Source organism: Dreissena polymorpha, chromosome 7 (assembly GCF_020536995.1).
Source record: "Dreissena polymorpha isolate Duluth1 chromosome 7, UMN_Dpol_1.0, whole genome shotgun sequence".
NCBI classification, from domain to species: Eukaryota; Metazoa; Mollusca; class Bivalvia; order Myida; family Dreissenidae; genus Dreissena; species Dreissena polymorpha.
In genome coordinates, this window is record NC_068361.1 from 14,440,216 (window position 1) to 14,461,218 (window position 21,003).

The window sequence follows — 21,003 nt, forward strand, 5'->3', positions numbered from 1 at the left end:
GGGAGTTATTGACATGCCCGAGGTGGCGGGTGTCCGCATTTGCAAGAGCTCCTTCATGTATCTTCTCTTCCAGATACACTGGAACAACCCGCAGCTACGAGTAGAACTTTCAGGTGGGTATCCGTTTAAATAGTTAATTTTTTTTGGTTATAAAACTTAAATTTCATTTTCAGTAGTTTACTTTTCGTTTTCAAAGTTTGGAAAGTTTGATATATTTTACAAGTGTCATGTTCACATGTTCATTTGATATTCTATCACACCACTGTAGATCAGTCTGGTTTCCGACTTCACGTTACAACGAGACTACGACCGTACGACGTGGGCAACGTGGAAATAGGTCAAAACAAGATCAAATCCCTTGAATTCCCTTAAGCACGGCGGTCTCAGGTATGTCCCCGGGAATCTGCACGCGACTGATGCTTCCGGTTCCAATTCATCTGACAGAGGTGTATCTACACATGCATGGGCTCGATAAGCACAATAGATGTACATGTCGATCATGACTGCGTTGTTACCAGTCTGAACATTTGATGAACTTGTCGAGCAAACATCTAAATACAAGAATGTCGGCGTTGTTGGTGGCATAATGTTGTCATTAAGGTTTGCGGGTCGAAACTACATCTACAAATCTCTGTAAATACTATTGCTTAATATATGCCATTGATACATTTTACAGATGTTGTTGGTAACATAATGCTCGTTTAAGGTCAGCGTGAACAGTGTATTTATTTGAGCAGAACATGTCCGATTTATGTCCGTCATATCTATAAGCACACAAAGCGCGGAAGTTAAACTCGTAAAAATGTTGTACACATTAGAAGCCACGCGCCGATAACGTCTTTATTTACTGTGATGTTGCTGCTTTTAATCGCAGATATATATATGCAATTCATGAAGTGTGCGGTTTTATATTCGCACGGACATTTCATGTTTTATTTAATATACTTCATGGGCAGCGGTAATAAATAAACAAACGCGTCCTACACTTTTCTTGAATTAGTATTTAGTTCAAATGGTGTTTGGCTTTGCGATATGCAATTTGACGACATGCAAACGCTTTTACAACCAACAGTATTTGTAACGGACCAACAATATAACAAAAATAAAACAAGTAGTTTTACTCCCCTTTTTTATATTAAATTTCGGCATTAACTATAAGGAAACACGATTTCTCTTGCATTACATTTCTACGATGTTTTAAAATAAATGATGATGCTAGAAATGATTGGAGTGTACTTTGGCTCGTGCGTTTATAAGAATTGTGCACTCGATAATCTTTCTTGATTTGCAATATTGCATATCTATTCAGATGAATATTAAACATACGATAAAGAACATTAAACAGTTCCTTTGTTCAGGCTTCAAAGTCTAATTGCTCGATTAGCAAATAAAACCTTACAGGTGTTAAGGCAGCAATTGACATAATAAAAGACCGCGAAGTTTGGACGCGATTGGCTGAAGAGACTGACTATGACTACAAGAGGCCCACATGGCACCATCTGCGGCCGGCCGCCATATTTGAAACAGGTAATTGTTTACTTATTTGTTTATATTGTTTACAAAGATACATCTATGTGATGCTATTATTTTCCATAAAAACTATTTTTATTATGTTTGGTCACGTGAAAGTTATTAGGTGACATTCAAATAGCGATATTCAAACAGCTGGATCTTATTAGAAATCGTGCGTATTATTGCAAACACTGAAACTCCAGAAACTATATGATTAGATACATTCCTGTTCTTATCCCTACTTGTGTCTTCGAGGGCTAGTCGTATCTAACACTTATCCCATAACTAATATTCCCCATAATCAATCACAAACAACACTCAAGGCAAAGTATAAGGGGAATAAACTCGTGTTGTACAGCTAGCGGAGGCTGACAAGTGACCCTGAATTAATAAAACACAAATCGTGTCTGAATAATCTGAAGCAAATGTACACTTGCAGACCGACAATAATAACATGGATGCCAAATAACGGCGCTTGCATCGAATACTACAAATATGATGTGAGTGTACCAGTGTCGTGAGTATCAAATACCTATTAAAATGATTAGAGGATAGATTTTAAAGTTATTAGCAGACCAACAAACAAACAAGGTGTAAGAAATAATGTAGATCTGGTTTAGCGTCGTATCCAGACATTGATATACTGCTGACAGCTTTGGAAGACTTAAATATGAAAATGTGCATTCAAGTATTAAATTATAAATACCTAAAGTAAGGTCCGACAAACCATGTTGGAAGTTATCAACTATTTGTACAAAACGAGGAGGTCAGTAAACGCCTTGCTCCATTGCTTCTTACGCCCCATAGTTTATAATTACTTCATGTTTAATTAATATCTCGTGTTAATACAGGCAACAGTCTTCGATTGATATGACAGTACAGATGGACCTCGTGCCAGACTGAATACCACAACATATCACGTGTTTTAACTTCCAATAAGTATATGTAATCACAATGATGTCGGGTCAATTATGACTTTTACTCGTATAGTTTGCTATTGACTGTTTACTGTAAGTTCATGTGTATGGTGTTGCTTGAACATCCATGCGATATTTTATCGTTTATCCTGGGTGATATTGTGTATTTTTATAGAGCTTAACTTTTTAATACAATATGCGACTTATAAAATATACCGTTCGTTTCCGTTATGTAACACACGTGGTTTACACAACAATTGCCAATTGTATTTTATAATTATACAATATAATAGTGTAATAAGTAAGTAACAAAAACGCATGCAATAAACGTTCTGACGACATAGATATAGCCTAAAGATCACCTGGGATTTCATTTGCCAAGTGGTTTGGAATTGTGACTTGCATGTTGATACCATTTGCGCAAGTTCGCTCCGTTTTAAGCAATTCATGTTGAAAATCTTCAAAATGCGCAACCTACTATCTTTAATAAAGTATCTTTGATAGATGAATCCGTTCATATGTCTCTACACATTTGGTTTGGTGTGTATTCCTTCACAGCCGCGCGAGTCTCCGTCAAATGTCTATAAGATTTTTCCTTGATCGTCGCAATCGTCATCAACGAACAGTTTCAATTCAAATCCGTAAAACTGACCATTCGTAACCAACGTTCTATTATCGCTCGTTCTAACCTTTATATCACACAATGTCATGGTCACGCCATTAACGCTAACTCGTGGTTCCGTCAAGTAGCACCTGTGTACATTCGGTTCGTTCACTCGCTGCCTCACGGAGTAAATCATTCTCTGTCTCAATGTGATGTCAGTTCCTAAGGACACGAGTTCGTGCTTCAAACCAGCACTATAGTCTAGTTTAAGTATCTGTTTGTGGACAATAGCAGTGCGTTCGAGTATCTCTAAAACTCCTTCCACAGCTCGCTCGATCTCGGGCAGAAACATATCAAAAGCACTCAAGACGCAGTCATCTGATACCATGAAACTCAAACCATCTTGTCCTCCGTTATACGCCCATGGGGACGCTATTGTTTTACACCTGTAGAACATGCATTTCTTGCTTGCAAGTTTCCTTTGTTCGTTGATGAATTTCGAAACGTTTTGCTATTTAATAATTGTTCGGAACACGCTTACTTTTTCTTCATTGGTGAGGACATCGTCCAGTGCTACAACATCGCTCATCTCGTCTAACGTAATTGCGGGAAATCTTATCAAGCTTATAACTTCTTCACCCAACTCCTTTCTTATAGCTCGACCAGTTTGTTGAATGCCCGCAGTTGCGCACCTTTGAGACGCCCACTGCTTGCAAGCGAGGTAGATATCGATTCCACTTGCATTGAACTGACACAGTTGGAAAATTTCTTTAAGCCCCGCCTGTGTTATTTCGAGAAAGGATTCCGATTTCAATACATTTGTAGATTCCCTCGTGATAAATTTTATAAGCATTTGCTTCTTAGATCCGCACAGTCAAAGATAATGGCCTGGTCCAGGATTGGTTTAGCCACATCAGAAATATCAGATAGCGCATTTCTATACCCATGGATATACGCTAATTAACATACAACAATAATTAAATAGAATGGAAAGTAAATAGTGTATCGGTTCAAATTTTACAAACACACACATGCAAGTACCTCATGTTGACAAGAGTGCCAACCAATCGCGAACAAAGTATTTCCCAAATCCACACAAACTTGTACAAACCGTAACTTCTGTACCTCACAAAAATTGCCAACGTAGACGGCTCAATATCCGGAATAGGAATGATGTCACCTGACTCCGCGAGCGGCCCGCAAAACATAGCATAAAAACCGGACTTCGGCTGGCCAATATTACTTTATGACATGTTATGTCTTGTTTCTCCTTTCCTGCCGTTAGTGTGAAGTCGCATAGAGCCTCGTTGTCAAGCATTTTCAGGTTTGCTTCGGCAAGCGATTTGGAAGAAAGTCGGCTGGACGCCATTTCTTAAATGAACAATAATTCCTACTCATGAACGCATTTTTACAACGATTGTTAACGTAGTTGTTTTATTAACTGTTAATTGGCTTTAGGGAAAATAAGACAATCATTTTGTAACTGGTTAATATTTTTCTCACAATAGACAAAACGTGTTAAACATACTTGTCACACAATTACATATTTTTAACTTAGTTTGACATGTATAAACTATGTATTGACGTCTAGTGTACTTTGTTCTTGTTATTCTGGACGACCAGGAATATATTGTTTAGTTTCAGTATTTATAGTTCGCCTTATCATTTCTCAATATGTTACCCAACAGCTGCTTTTGGTTTCGAATTTGCTAATATCAGGTTGTCTCATAATGTCACCGTAATCTTCGCGTTAAGAAGTTTATAATTTATCATTATTGCGGAAGTTAAGCGAGCAAATGCGCAAAATAAACACTTCCTGTTCACTATTTACAAATACATCAAACCGCACTGTATTTGTAAACCACTCGACTAAGGCTATTTATATAAAAATCGATGTATATACAGCGATAATTAATTCGTATAGCAAAACTATAAAATCGATCTAAAATGGATGTATCAGTGTCCTGTTTATTTTGAATCATTGGTTAGCATTCTACGTATTACATATTTTAAAGAAACAAATTGTGTAACATATTTAATTTAACAATCCAGTTACGCGCAAATACAGTGTAGTTGTTATGCATTGTATGTGCAGTTTGTGATATTTGTGTACAACATAAATAACGTATCATTTAGTTATAGATGTTGATTTTAACTGTATTTGTAGTTTCTAATTATAAATGTATTATTTTCTGTCAGTCAAGTATGTCCCGCGAAAACCGACACGTTGTAATTACAATGAAGTTGCAACAAACTCGATCATAACTTCAAGTATATTTGTAATCTCAAAGAACGAACAACTTGTAAATCAGGTTTTGAATAACTTAAGATTTATAATATTGCAGAGTATTTTGCATAAACAATCACAACATACTCACAGTTGCTTATTTACCAAACAGATGTATAACTATGATAACAACAATAATCCTGTACACGTTCACTTGATACATCTTGGTTTTATACAAACGATTAACTGAAATACCTAGTCGCAAACAAAAATATACAGCTCACTTACCGTGCCGGTATGGACTGATATTTACACGTGCTTTAAGTACGCAGACAGTGCTATTTGTGCATTCAAATATTAAGTTAACCGATGTCAACATATCGTATGTAAAGCAAGATAAGTATGTACATTCCGGCGCGTATAAATGTCGGGCGATTGTTAAATCAACTATATTCGCCTTGCAGAAACTTGTATTTTCATGTATAAACGTAGAGGTGGTTTAACAAATCAATTATCAAAGCTAATCGTAAACCATATTTGAATTGCGGTTGAGAAGGATTTGTAAACAATGTTGTTTGTTTCCTTTTTTGGCATACATTGATAACATGGCTTTTCTTTTACTTTTTACAGTACCTTGAATGTGCCTCACAATATAATCCATTAAACAACATAATTTTAATAAACCCAAAAAACAATTTGCTGAAGTATAATACTCATTGCATATAGCTGCAATTCACAGTACACAAAACTTGCATATATCATTACTCAGAGAACTTGCTTGTATCAATATTAATTCCATTAAAATAAAAAATATATCAATACTGATTTAACCTAATTCCTGAATATATCAATACTCATTTAATATACCAAATAGTGTATAAAGTCCATGATGTAATTCATTTGGCAATTCGAAATGTTGATGTTATTATTTTGCAGCTAAAATAGGTTCACGATTCATTAGTCGTTTTACTAGTTTAAGCTATGATTTCAAGTATGTATGATTATACTACACGTACAATTATACATCTTGCTAAATGTAACACTTGTTATACTGTGAAACCATCATTATTTGTTAATCATTTCGAACATTTTATGTCAGTCATAAATGTTGTCTTCCCGTTGTAGAACAATTGCTTTGTTTGGTGCTCCTTAAATTCACGTGACTGAGTAAGAGTTTTCTCCGCGTTTCGGTATGTCAATGTCTTCCTTACTCAGTTTCCATGTTATGATTTCTTACAAAAAACCCAAATTATTAAATTGTTCCAAACACAAGGGCTTTCACTGTAAGTCCAAAATGCACCTGAAGTATTGTTCTGACCAAAACAAATAATAGCACTTCTATGTTAGTCAAATGTATTTATTAAAAGTTCAAATCCGTAAAACTGTCCGCAGTTTAATCTTCCATTACCAATTGTTCCGACATCACCTGGTCCAACCTTCAATTTGTGCAGCTTCAAAGTTACATTATTCTTGCTTATTGAATGCAAACTTGAAATGCATCTATACATGTTTGGTCTCATTATGCTGTGTCTGATTGAATATTCCTGCTCACCAATAAGATGAATTGGTTTGTCAAGATTAAAACGTTTGTGCTGCAGTCCCGGAGCGTAGCACAGCTGAACCTTTTGTGAATGTATAATTCTAGTACCTTCCAGAATCTCTAATACAACTTCCACAGAACCTTCTGAAACTGGAAGAAACATGTCAACAGCGTCATCGTACATTCAGTTGAAACTTTAAACGTGAGACCATTTTGGTTGCGACCATAATATATGTTATCAGTGGTATGAACTTCAACAGCTCTGACAAACAGGTATGATTTTGTCATTCCCCTAGCTTCGTTCTTAAACTTCGAGACATTTGTCTTTTTAGTTATTGTTTGATATACGGAGACTATTTCTGCTTTAGTGAGAACATTATCATTGGACACAACATCCGTGAACTCCTCTGAAGTCATGCTTGGGAATCTAATGAGGTTGATAATCTCGTCTCCCATTTCATTTCGAATTTCTTCTCCTGTCGCCTGTCTTCCAGTAGAGTCAAGCCTCCTTAAAGCCCACCGTTTGCAAGCTATGTACACTTCACATTCACTGCACAACATTTTGTTCATTTCCAAAACCTCTTTTAGCCCCCTCCTTTGACATTTCAACAAAGGCGTCAGATTCTAAAACGCGTTTCGATTTATTTTGTATTAAGTCTAAGCACGTATGTTTTAGATCCTGGAAGCCAAAACGTACGGCCTGCTCAACGATTATACATACATTATCTGGATCAATGTTTTTTTTCAGGAATGACTTACACATGGATTCCAAACCATACACATCGTATTTATGCGCAGCATACATCAAAGGCATGACAATGTCCTCGGTTAGGTCTACTTTGCCACAATATAAATACCTAAAGAAACAAAATTTAAACAAATAAAAATTAGTCAATACCACAATAAACATTGTAATAAATAGCAGACCTTGTGATCACATTATCATGACATTTACATAATGAATACCTTGCAAATAAAGAAACGCATGCTTTAAATTATGATTTCCAAAATAAAAAAATATATCGAACAACGCATATCATTCACAAGCTACCACATGTTTAGTTTAAACATTGACACAGTTTCATGTTAATTAATCAAGTTTTCATTTTAAACATTTACATATGCAGGTCTTTAACAATAACAATCATTGACAGGTCGGAAGAGAGTGTTGGTCATTCAAGCACATTCACATGGTTGTTTACTCGAACCAAATTTGTGAAAATGGCAGGCAGTAAAATGACGCGAATTATTCTGCTGCATTAAACCGTTTCCACGAAGTGAATGTTACGATCGCCAGGTTAAGATAACTGGCGTCATAACAACATATATGTAGACGGTTGCATTCATTTTGTGCTAAACAATTACTAACAAAGTTTGTTGGTTACTCGTTTTTTTTGTCCCATGAAGCATTGCAATAAAAGAAGTGTTTGTGTTCAAACCGTATCTCTTTTAATAAAATAATAATCATTCGGAATTCAATTTTGCCAAAATGTTCACTAACCAACCATTTGCGAACCTTTTCAGGGTTTGCTTTTTTTTCATATCTCTTTCTGATACTAACACATCGAAATAAAACAACGTGCTTTTAAGTTCAAAATTTATAAAACGTTAAGAAAAAGCTTTGTAAATTATTTTGAACTTAGCAATTCTGTTCAAATACAATTCTTATTTGTTAAAAAACATGCATTCTTTGAATCTGTAAAATAACAATGCACATTTGGCGTGTTGTTTTTGATACATTGGTTGTGTTGAAATCCTGTATCCTGAAACCATCGAAAAATACGTATTGCATTATTTTTATGACATATTCTCGGATAAGTGTGTTCGATCATTTTATCTGAATTGTTTCTTTAACTTGTAACAAGAACATTACTTATTTGGTTTTAATTATTGGCATGTCACACTAAAATGGTCATCAATTTTATGAATGTTAGTCTTATTGTCCCTATACAATATTAAACAACTACACCCCATATTTGTTCACAATATAAATGTAGTCCCAAGGACGTTTGAAATTGTATACCTTAAAAGAATCCTCAGTACTGGCTCTTCGATATCCGGTATGTTGATGACGTCACTTGATTCAGCAAGTGTACCACAAAACATCGCATGAAACACCGGACTGCGACTGGCAAGAATATATTTGTGACATTGCAGACGTTTCAGGTCGTTTCCGGCAGCTAATATGACGTCACACAAATAGCCATCATCAAGCATTTTAAGATTCGTGTCTGCGAAGGATTCCGAATGCTGCCAGGCGGTCGTCATTTCCTGTTATATAATAAACACATATTATATATTACAGGTGACAACTGCATGACTGTATTACCATAGATGTTTGAAAGCGATACGCCGGTACTTTTGTATTTTAGAAAATATTCACGTTTATGTAAAGTGTCCTTTTATTCAATACTTATGCAATATAAGGTTAATAATTGAACCAAACACTACTAATGTTTTTTATATTCAAATTTGAGTGTTTGACTATTTTTGCTTCAATCGATTACATTTGCAAATCAAAGTGTACATACACAAAAAGATATATTGCAACGCGATTAGGAGTATTTTTGTCATTCAACATCATTAATACAGTGGCAAAACTTGTGCATAGTAATATTGAATCGAAACCGGAAGTTGAACCGACCTAATAATTATGTTTTTAGCTGTTAATGGAAAAAAACAACAACAACGTTATTTGCCTGATTGCCAGTATAAATTGTGTTCAAAAAAGTGTATTTGAAAAAACGTTGTGTACAGGCCATTGGTCACTTACCTTATGTTAACAACTAGCAGGTGTTATTATTATTGTCTTAATATAAATAGTTTGTTTAATATAAACCTAGAATGTAGCCACACACACACCAACATTAAATATTACATGACACCATACTGATCAATAAGATAGTTTGGAACATATACCTCATAAATTGTTAAATCACAAGTCTATATAAACAAGCTTAACACTGTCCGCTCTATTTGTCATACATATTATAGTAACTAGATGTTTATTACACACACTCGTAGTTTCTTCATTATCGTCATTAAGTTGATTGGTGTTAGGTTTATTTTGTTATATATTCCAATGCGTTGTCCCTTATTTTAATTTATGATCGGTACTTGTAACTTGTTCTCGGTTGAGTTTTATTTTAATCATACTTGATGAATTATAAAGCAAGTTAAAGTTTTATATCAAATCTAGCAAAGCTTGTGATTCACTTTTTTTAAATTAAAAATCAGTGCGCCCAATGCGTTGATTTCCGATGCGTCATTTGAGGTATTTCTATTTTAGATTTCAAGACTACATTTAAATATAATTCACAGAATATTTCCATAATCCCGGCTGGCTCGAGTTGGCTTATTGTTCTTTAAACAATTACATTTAACGTACACTTAACTTAATTTTGTAAAACATCTTGGTCCGATATATTTATATACTTTAAAAAAGTTATCACGAAAAATCTACTTACCTGATTTAACGTCACCCAACAGGTCGGTATTAAAGGTACAAGTTAATCTTTCCTTAAGCACTGTATTCTGAGTAGGATTTGTAGTATTCAATGTACACTTTAATGTATTTAATTAATGTTTAAACGCTCGTAGAGCTTACTAGTTAATACATCGTTCATCCTAATCCGACAGGTAGGAGTCATGTATTATATGCAATAACTATGTGTACAATGCGGATATAGAGTGTTTGAATCAAAACGATAAATATCCCAAAGAGATCGAAACAGTGTAAATTAAATCTACCTAGATGAAGGGCGGGGATAGGGGAGGGCTACAGTAAGTGTGTGTTACCGACCAAATGATTATAACTTTATTTTAAATGCGTATGTGAATTTGAATATCCAACAGTTATTGATTGTTAAAGTTTTACATAAAACTGCGGTTGTATTGTGTTGAATTCCCCTATGATACACACGAAGCCAATAATTTCGAGTGTTTGATTACGCATGCCACGAAAATTGATTGGGATGTGAACAGGGGTACGATTCTTCTTCTTCTCTACAATATAAACCCATAATAGACATATTCCCGACATTGGCTATATTTTGAAGAACCCCATCAATGTTTATAACGATATTTCATGTATTCTAAGGGTGATATTCAGCGCGCTATACGTTTGTTAGATAGGTGTGAAATTATTGATCAGAGTTGGAATATAATGGCAAGATGGTCTTAGTTTTGAGTAGTCGACAGTGAACTTAGTGGGCTTTATATGTTTGTATTGTCGCAAAAAGTCGCGTGACTGGTGTTTTTGACTTCTTGATGGTTCTATTGCCATAATACGAAAAAGTTACTATGCGCTTCAATAAAGGGATTACACAGGTAGTTGTAGATCTACCTTAACACATTTATCGTTTGGCAGCGAACGGATAGTCAATGCGATAAGAATGAATGGCATCCAGGTAGATGTATGCTTCAATTAAACATACTTTTCCTAGTTATAGTGCGACAATGTCGCTCAGAAAGTTTAAGGTCGGAGCTAGTGATACCGGAATTTGGTAGTTTTATGGATTTGAACTAATTATCACACGAAAGATGTATCAATAAGGTTTATAATGTTACGTGCTATTGGTCAAGTAACTGTTACTGGCTGAGACAGTTCATTATTTGTTTCATAAGCTAACAATAATATTGTGTACATAGTAAGCAAGATCCCAAACTAGTGAATTGCAGCATATTCTGGTATAGTTTTAGTTGGCTTCTTTATTTATAGGTATGACTACATTATTCGTATACTAACTTACAATAAATAAAAATATTGTTGATCAATATGATCAGTTCTACAATATATGCCAATCACACGATTTTATCTTTACACTAATGTTTATTGTGTATTATTATTTATGTTTACCTTTTCACGTAAAGTCAATTAATGTTTATTAATCACTTGACTGTAATAAAAGACTAGACGTTTTCCTCAACTTATTCCACAACTTGAAATACACCAGTTCTTCACTCAATATTGATTTGTTTGCACGACAATGTTTCAAAAGCAGCTCTCAAATGCAGATTGAACTTAAATATAATCGCGATCGGTATATCGATATATTCTACAAATACGAAAGTTCTTATAGCAATTCAATATGCATAAAGCGTTTCTTACAAACAGTATATAGTAATTGAATATGCCTTTTCGAAGAGTATACAGACACTGTTAGACGAGTGTTGAAGTCTAAAGGAGTTTACGATACGAGGTTGATAAAAGCATGAGCGAGGTTATACGATAAACTAATACACGTCAAAACACTCACCATTTTTATTATCAATATTTAGCTTTTGTATGTTTTTTTCCCCGCCATATATAGTATTAAGGTGCACATAGTTTACAACTCTTCGCAATGTTAGGCTATTTGCACGAATATTTGATGGAATGTTGAGAACGACTAAATGTTCGGTAAATGTTCGTGACAAATCTACGCCAAAACTCATTGCATAAACACAATTAAGCCGCGGTTTTCGAAAACCGGGCTTATTGCATGTGCATTAAGTGTTATCCCGTATTAACCTGTGCAATCCGCATACTCTCCGCTTCGATGTATTTCGTTTCAGGGAAATATCTTCTCAGAAAAAAACTAGTCTAGGCGGGAAGTGTTGTCCCTGATTGGCGTGTGCGGACTGCCCGTGCATTAAGTCCGGTTTTTCCATAACGCGACTCAACTTAGTGTATACAACAAATATATTTCAATTAAATGTCATTTGAATTGTAGCTAAAACACACATATGTAGGATTGCTTATGTTCGATAAAACAAATGACTTTGAGTATCTGTAATAACGAACATACTTGGCCAAACTGTAAAATCTACACATGATTTAGGGGGAGGTAATCCATCCACCCACATACGGGCAAATACATACTTTATTTCCGTACTCTGCAGAGTTTATATTTTTGTGTTGACCAGTTTTTTAAGTGGAGTGATCTGTTCGCATTTGCTGTTAGTTATTATGAAACAGATAATGGTGAGTATATAAGACCGAAATGCCAAATTGTTAAATACCTCATTTACTCAAGTTATTTTATGAGTGGCGAACACATAGTTTATCCTGAATTATAAATATGTTCAAACTGATAAAACATGAATTTATATAGGTCCATGTTTAACTGATAGTTGCACATCTAAATGGCAAGCGCAAGTTCAACATGGCATTTGACCCCATTTCTGTTAAAGTGGGCTATTTTTCCGGCAACATTATTTGTTTCAAACCACATTTCTTGTTATCTTAAAGTCGTTTAAACTTCGTAGAAAAAAAAACACTATGCAAATCACCTTATCATGATGAACAGCCAGAACATCAGAAAGTCCAAAGCGTTCATGACTTTCGGCCATGACGGGCGTGTGTTTTTTGTCTCTCGTTTGCGTCCTCTCTTTTGTCTTTGTGTCAGAGACGTGGACAACGTTGAGACGTCTTGTCGGTTCGTCCGTAGACGAACATTGCAGCCCGACGTATAGGCGATAGAGGCAGCGAAGGTAAGTGTTCACTGGCTCCCTCGCTGCGTCGCGTTTAACAAATCTCACCTGGGCGAGACTGATGGCCAGGATGACGCTGTTTTACGCGGTCATGCTTATTAAGTACACCGAAATGTATGACACCTCTTTGGAATTCTTCGGAAGTTCGGAGGCGATAATAGTCAGAAAGACGGCTGGTGACGGCGTAGCTCGATCGTTCGCCGGAGTCTGCCGAAAGCACGAAAGAAAACGGACCCTGTAATGACAGAATCAAGACGGGGACGATGATAGTTTGGACATGGACGCTCGCGCGTCGCTTCACATGAAGTTTAAATTTGACGGCCGACTCGTCCGTTATGTTCAATACTCTATATAAAAGAAAAAGATTTAACGCCAGTACTAGTTAAAATAACTGTTGCTGAAAAACCATTATTTCGAAACCTCTACAAAAAGGGAACAGTTTTAAAATCAGTTCTAGTTAAAACAACAGGACACACAAGCTTAATAAATACTTCTATCTTTCAGATAGCAATGTGAGTAATTAAAGTCAGCATTGCTTTAATTGTTTATGCAAAGGTGTCGTTTAAATTGATATCTTATAGATAGAATTATGCACAAGGAACTATCAGTCAAAATATATTTGATGTTATTTCGAAATGAAATAAACTACTTGAAAATTCAATTTAAAGATGCAAAGATCTATACTTATAAATATTAAAATGTCGCATATTATACCGTATTTACTGTAGAACAATTTCATGACATGTATATGTAGCTAAATGGCATTAAGATTTAAGTAATAAAACCGATTGTATTCATTTATTCAACACTTATGTTTCTTGGACATGTATTTACGAAATGTCTTAGCTGTTTTCCGTAAAATGCATTTAAGGTGTAGGGAACAATGAAAACGTACGTGATCAGCTTTGCATTTTGAACCTTTTTTTCTCTAAATTTACCACTTATATGACCAAATGTTTTATAATATAGTCAATACCTAAATTTGGTCATAAATCTTGAATCAAGCTTATGTTTTACATCTACATTGGCGTCCTGTGTAATTATATCATGAACTAAATATTCATCGTTTAAATCCCAATTCCCAAGAAACGCCTTGTCATCAAATTTAAAGGGCAAATATTAACTAAGAGACGTGTTTGTCTTAAGGAATAAATATACAATATTGTGCACAATCATAAATATCATTGTGATTGCATATCTGAAGTTTCAATAAAACCGCATTGCAAACAATATATTATTATATATAACGTCATCAAACCTTTTTCCATCCAATAAACATACCGACAGAGTGACTCAAATGAAACCACTATCATAGGTATTCCTCTGCGACGACATACACCTAGCATGTGTCGATAACAGTTCCCATGGGCTGTTACTCGAGTAGTCCATCAAGTCAATGCCCTCGTTTGTGATCCAAAACTTTACATCCTCCGAGTTATAGTTCCAGGCGTTGACCTTGAAGACACACGTCTGCTCGTCGAACAGAAAAATACCGAATGTTGACGGAGAAAGTGGATTCCATCACCTGGTAAATTGAAACGCGTTGAGGTAATCGATACACCATGTGCTAATAAGGCAATATACACAAATTTGTAATAAATATGCATAGACATATATTGCCATTTGCGTTATCTCGAGTGGTGAAATAAACGAGTGTCAGAATGACAAAACATTGTTTTCGGACAATTATACAACGATAATAATTCGAAAACCAGTTTGTTTTCTAACCATGAATTCATTAAGAGCTTTGCAAATAAATGAGCTCACAACTTGGGCTTTTCAGATCTTTAAGATATAGTTAAAAACCATTTGCCCCTAGAAAATTGTATATCAATCACCATTTTCTAAAGGCTTTATATATAATGTAATATTGTCTAATTTAATTGCGAATGAAGTAAATGCTCGACCACAAAACGCAAACATTAATCAGTTCTTAACTGAAAGTTTGCATTATTAAATTACTTTTGTATCTTTATAGTCATGGGAAAATTCGCCATCGACTTGGTAAATGACACATGTTGCTCACACCGAGAACAAATTTAGTTTAACACAGAACATTTACGTAGGAAAAGGAAAATTCAAGACCTGATGATTATGCTTTCCAAAATGCATTCCTCGATAACTATTTTCAAACAAATTCATTACGTTTGCTACAATTATAGGACTATCACAATATACTCAATATGTACAACTGTTTCAATTAAAACACGTATTGCTTACATATAACTTATTGTCAGATTTATTCAATACAGTAAGAGCATGTATGCAGCGTGTCCAATCCATTTAAGTGCAAATTAGGTCAAAAGCTAAAGTCTTTGGTCTGCCTCTACAGTGATAATATGTGTTTAACCACAAGTGCGTGATTTGAAGTTAGATATTTCATCTGATTACTTTTGAACAACTGCTACGGTGTTTGTTAATTAAGGATACACTGTGTATCATTTTACTTGATTCGGGACCCATTGGACATATCGGGAACTGTCAAACACCACGTTGAGGTTTTGATAGCCCATTCCGGTAAACGATTCATACGAATTTGCCAGTACGAGATCTGGTTATATATATATATATCGTCTTGCGGCTGAATCAGTTAACATATTTAAAAGCATACGCTTAAATCCTAGATTTTGGCAATTTCCCTTAGTTGCCCATTCGATAAACTTAGTTCATTTTAGTTTGACCACTTGCAATTTATGTACTGTATATGAGCATAATCTTTACCTCTCTGACTATTACATAATCAATACAGAGCACTGGAAATTTAGTTTAGTGCAAATAAAAATTACATTGTTACATAAAACATACAATGTTTAGTTTCTTATTTTTAGCTCACCTGAGCACAAGGTGCTCATGGTGTGCTTTTAGCATCACCATTTGTCCTTAATGCGTCGTCAACATTTTTCCTTGGTAGCACTCTATAGGTAACATTTATTGCTTGATTGTCATGAAACTTGGTAAGAAAAGTTGTCCCAGTGATATCTTTGTCGTGTTCGAAACTTGGTCACACCAGGTCAAAACCTAGGTCACTTTGTCAAAATAAAGAAAAATATTGTTAACACTTAAATTCACATTTATCGTTCAATCTTCTTGAAACATGGTCACAACGTATGTCTTAATGATAGATCAGCTTTCTTTGAAAATGGTACAGGTTCGTTGAAAAAGATGGCCGCCAGGGGGGCATATTTGCTCATATGGCTATAGTAAAACCTTTTTTACACTCTAGAAGTCACATTTTTACTTCAATCTTCATGAAGTTAGGTCCGAACATTTGTTGTTATGATACATCGGCTTAATTCGAAAATTGTTACGGTCCGTTGAAAAACATGGCCACTAGGAAGCGGGGCAGTTTACCGTGTATGGCTATAGCAAAACCTTGTTAATACTATCGTTTATAAAAATATATTGCTGCACTGATGTTGTCTATTGGAACTTATATTTGACAATGAAGAAAATACACAAAACACTAGTTGTAATGCACAACATGCTGAAGTGTAAAAATGCATAATTTCAAAATTGCGCTAGGCTATCAACAACAGTATATTCTGATAGGAAGACATTCATGTACCGGGTATAATAGATATAAAATAGATAATAAATATAAAAGTCCTCAAAATGCTTTAATCCAGTAGATTTCTCTTGAAGCATCATAACTTTTGTAAAGTGTATTTGCTGTTTTTTGCTTATGTCTTATATCTGCCCCCCCCATCAAATTGGGCACATGTCCGGTAGGAAGTTATTTTATCAGTTATTTAGCTTCAAAAAATATTTTACTTCCTGCGTGTGGCAACTTCTGACCCCAGTCAAGATTAAATAACATAAACATATATTCGAGGGCCTCTATATGATGTTGCATATAAAATATAACACTAGGTCATAATGACTTCTTTATTAACATTAAACTTTATTTCATGACATAGCATTAACATAATTTGTATTTGGCATAAAATAGCACAAAGCATTCTTAAAGCATTCGGAAAGTCTATAACAATTCATAAAATTGGTATTAAAAGGAGGTGGTAGAACCTGATAAGAGTTAATATTTGAGATGTAGATATACAACAATTCATATCTTAGATACATTAGTACAAACTATTTTACGAATATGTATCTCGTTTAATTGTCTGCTTGTGTTGTAGTATTCTCATAGCTTTGAGATTCACACGATATCGATTCCACTTAACTGTTCGCTTTTCGTTTTGACTGATATATTGTTAATGTTTAGAAGAAAATCTGATTTAGTAGCGTCATGAATGCCACGGCATATTTTTCACAAGATGGCTGCTGCTCAAAAAGAGCCCTTGCAGAAATGCTTTTCTTTGTTCGCTTTTTAGGTGGAGATACTTTAAACACTGGTGAACGAAATGGTGACATAATGGGCGTTAGCACAGGTGTAATTCGTTGCAGACAAATTCCAGTGTGACATGTAGTTGACGAAATGCATTTTGGTGTAACTAATCGTATTGTTAACGATGTTTTCAAGCGCTTTCTCTTCAAGCGATGAAGCGATAGACTTGATTTTTGTCGCATTCTGAAAAAACAAAACAGCTATATAACATATATATATAACAGACATCTCATTATACCAATTTATTTTATGACATTAATATTTTATCTTCACAAAAATTATTATATATCGATTACCACATATATGTTATTCAGACTAACATTTACATTTAATATTATATACTACCTATATTATTGAAGCTTGGCAAAATAACCGCAAGCTCAGAGCTGCCACTGTTTCACGCCGAGCATTATATTTTTAATAAGTTCTCACATGCGCCAAGTATGTAAAAAGAAATGTCACATGCGCCAAGTATGTAAATAGAAATGTTAAGTTCAGTTTAGTTTTACTGTAAACTACATTTGGTCTTTTTAAATATAAATATGTGAAAAGCCAAGGATCTTTCGTCCAAATGACATACCTCCTATTACATTATTTTCATGCTTTATATATATAAATAACAACTTTTTTCGAGCGTGACTTGTAATAAATTGAATTAATTTAATTTAATAAAATTAAACACTATGTAAACATGTAAAAATAACACAGGATTTTTGGTTTTCTGATCATAGAACGGAACGTCATTTGGACGAAACATCGCTTATTTGATCACAGATGTTATTACAATCTTATTACGATAAACATCGCATTAAAAGTAAAAACAGAAGCAGTTCAGATGATGTACTTAAAACCGTTCAGACGATGTACTCAAACAAAAAACTTTCAGACGATGTACTATTTTCCGAATTCCTCGCCACAGTTTTAAAATAGCTTAAACAACGTGGAAAACCTTGTACGAAATATTCTAAGCATGTTAGAAAGCAAAAACTGTTGTATTTATTTGTTTGTTTGTCATCTTGAATAGCAAACGCGTCAAAATAAAGTATGTTTAGACGATGTACAATTTTCATTGTTTATGTGTCTGAATGTTTGAGAAAACTTCAGAAATCTAAAAAAAACGACGATTACCAGAGTACATTAGGAGACTAAGCGGGTACTTTGCGCATAGTTATCATTCATTGAGATATTATAAAATATTAGAATACCTTGATTTTCGTCATTAAGCTAGAGCTTTTTCCACCATTTTGTGCGTACGATGTACTTTTGTGATCACGTGATTCCCCACAGTGTAATATTGTTTGAAACATTCTGAGTTCAACAGAAAAAGAAACAGCTTGTTAAAAACTTAAAATATAAAATAATTAGAAATTAACGCGATTGATATAAGGATTCGTTTCACCCACAATTGTCTCAATATCAGTTTCTGATGTTTTTCCGATAAAGTATACGACAAATATTGCATTACTGTTTGCACTAGCGGATGCAGGGGGGGGGGGGGCAATGGGATAACGCGCGCGTCCAGAATCTCGAACCCTCTTAACATTTCCATGCAATATAAAAATGGGAAAATTTAAAACCAATCTTTGAAAAATTATGCATATTTCTTTTACACGCGTCGATCGCTCACTGCATATATACATTATTGTAATCCATATACCTTTCACTAACATGTCTTGCGGAAGAGAAGGGAGCGTATCAAGCTGAGATGATATAAATTTTCGAGTTATTTCACCTTGTGTTCTCTACAATTAAAGTATACGTGGTGGCATTAGGATTAAGTAAGGATGTTTATTCACATCGCCAAATTGCAGCTGTTCAACAAGACCGCTGAAAAAAAGGTCATACTGACACATGCTGTCAATAGAAAGCCATTAATATACCTTTCATTTTCAGTTGATTAATATTAAGGCATTTTAATGTTAATGATTTATTCATGTGATATTAATTGCTTGCATTATTTGTTATGAATATTTAGAACGAGTGTCTCTTTCATTATTTTTCTTCATACATACAGTGTAACTTTATATATATAATCTTTATGGTATTGTCTTCTTAATAAAAGGAATTATTATATTGATATTGTTCAAAATTGAAACATTAATCATTGCACATATATTTGTAACCTAATAATGTAATTAAATGTATTATAAGATTTTCTCTGTGACAGGCGTTTCTTGTTTGATTTACTTTTTGTGCAGTACATAAACAACCAAGCAATGTTATATGGAACTTTTACACCCATTATTGCTGCTTCTTCCTGTATTTGTGCGATGATGATCTGAAATATGAACTATATGATGCTATATTTTTAAATCTTTTTCTATAAAGAAAGAATGTAGTTGACACTTGTTCATAGTTTCATTGCATCGTGCCTCAAAAAGTTGTAACTCTGTTGCTCTGGTATCTTCAATACCATTGGGTAATCAAATTGTAATTAAATTGAATGCGTTTTAATTCCCTTTTATTATTGTTTAATTTGAGTTACAATGCTATGAGGTTAAATTTTATTTACCCTTAAATGTATTATGAATATTGCTGGGCGAAGTGTGAGGTTGAGCGCTCCTAAACCGGTTTAAGCCCCCAATGCTTTGCATTGACCGTTCCAAGGCGGTGACCCCAGCTTTATTCTTATTTGTGTTTATGTTGTTTTGTATTGTGCTGTATTGTGCTGTTTTGTACTGTTTGGGCAATCGGTCACTTGCCTTAAATAAAGGACCTCCTAAGTGTTTATAGTAATAATTCAATACTACTCCAGCAGCTGGAGTTTTACTTCTTTATATTGAAACAGTGTTGATAAAGGGGGAATTAAATGCTTCCTTCAACTGTATGTTTTAATGAAAGTAACAAGCTTGGGTTAAATATGATAGATATATGTTCCTTTGAACAAAACATGAAAACAACATGGCTTAAGAGATAAATGTAAGGCAAAATAGATTGTTATTCACTGGTTAAATCATAAATATATTTGAAACAATATTAAATACTTGGAAAATGTTTGCTGATAATATATGTTTACACTTGAAAAATAAATTTTGAGTCAACGTCTTGAAAAATATAATATTATACATCAAAAATCCTCGAACTATAAAAGGTGATGATATTCTGGATAAGACTCTATTTAATATTTATCATTTTAAAATTAGCAATAGCTTTATCTAGATTAAAAGTCTATATGAAAGAGATTGTCATTTTGTGAGTGATAGTATGATAGACAGAAATTGTCATATTTTGAAAGAATCTTTTGATACACATGTTGGAACAAATTAAATTTCTATTTGCACTAAGGATCAATTAAAATAATAAATATATGTATTGAAAAGTTTGAAGACATGCCTAATTTTGAAAAACAAAAAAATAAAGGACCCATATTGCCAACTTACATTC

At 34.2% G+C, this 21,003-nt stretch overlaps 2 protein-coding genes across 4 annotated transcripts in view; both read right to left on the reverse strand.

Annotated features, from left to right (window-relative positions):
- Positions 1–21,003, reverse strand: part of LOC127839340 (BTB/POZ domain-containing protein 6-A-like) — a 170,368-nt gene that overhangs the window by 35,285 nt on the left and 114,080 nt on the right. The gene's annotated exons all lie outside the window — the stretch shown is intronic.
- On the reverse strand, positions 1,209–10,477 carry LOC127839345 (BTB/POZ domain-containing protein 3-like). Its single transcript, XM_052367686.1, has 4 exons — positions 10,268–10,477; positions 8,824–9,071; positions 5,549–7,657; positions 1,209–4,404 (listed from the first exon to the last, which is right to left on the reverse strand). Exons 2-3 carry the CDS (start codon positions 9,066–9,068, stop codon positions 7,348–7,350), a joined length of 555 nt encoding a protein of 184 aa, XP_052223646.1. The 5' UTR covers positions 9,069–9,071; positions 10,268–10,477; the 3' UTR covers positions 1,209–4,404; positions 5,549–7,347.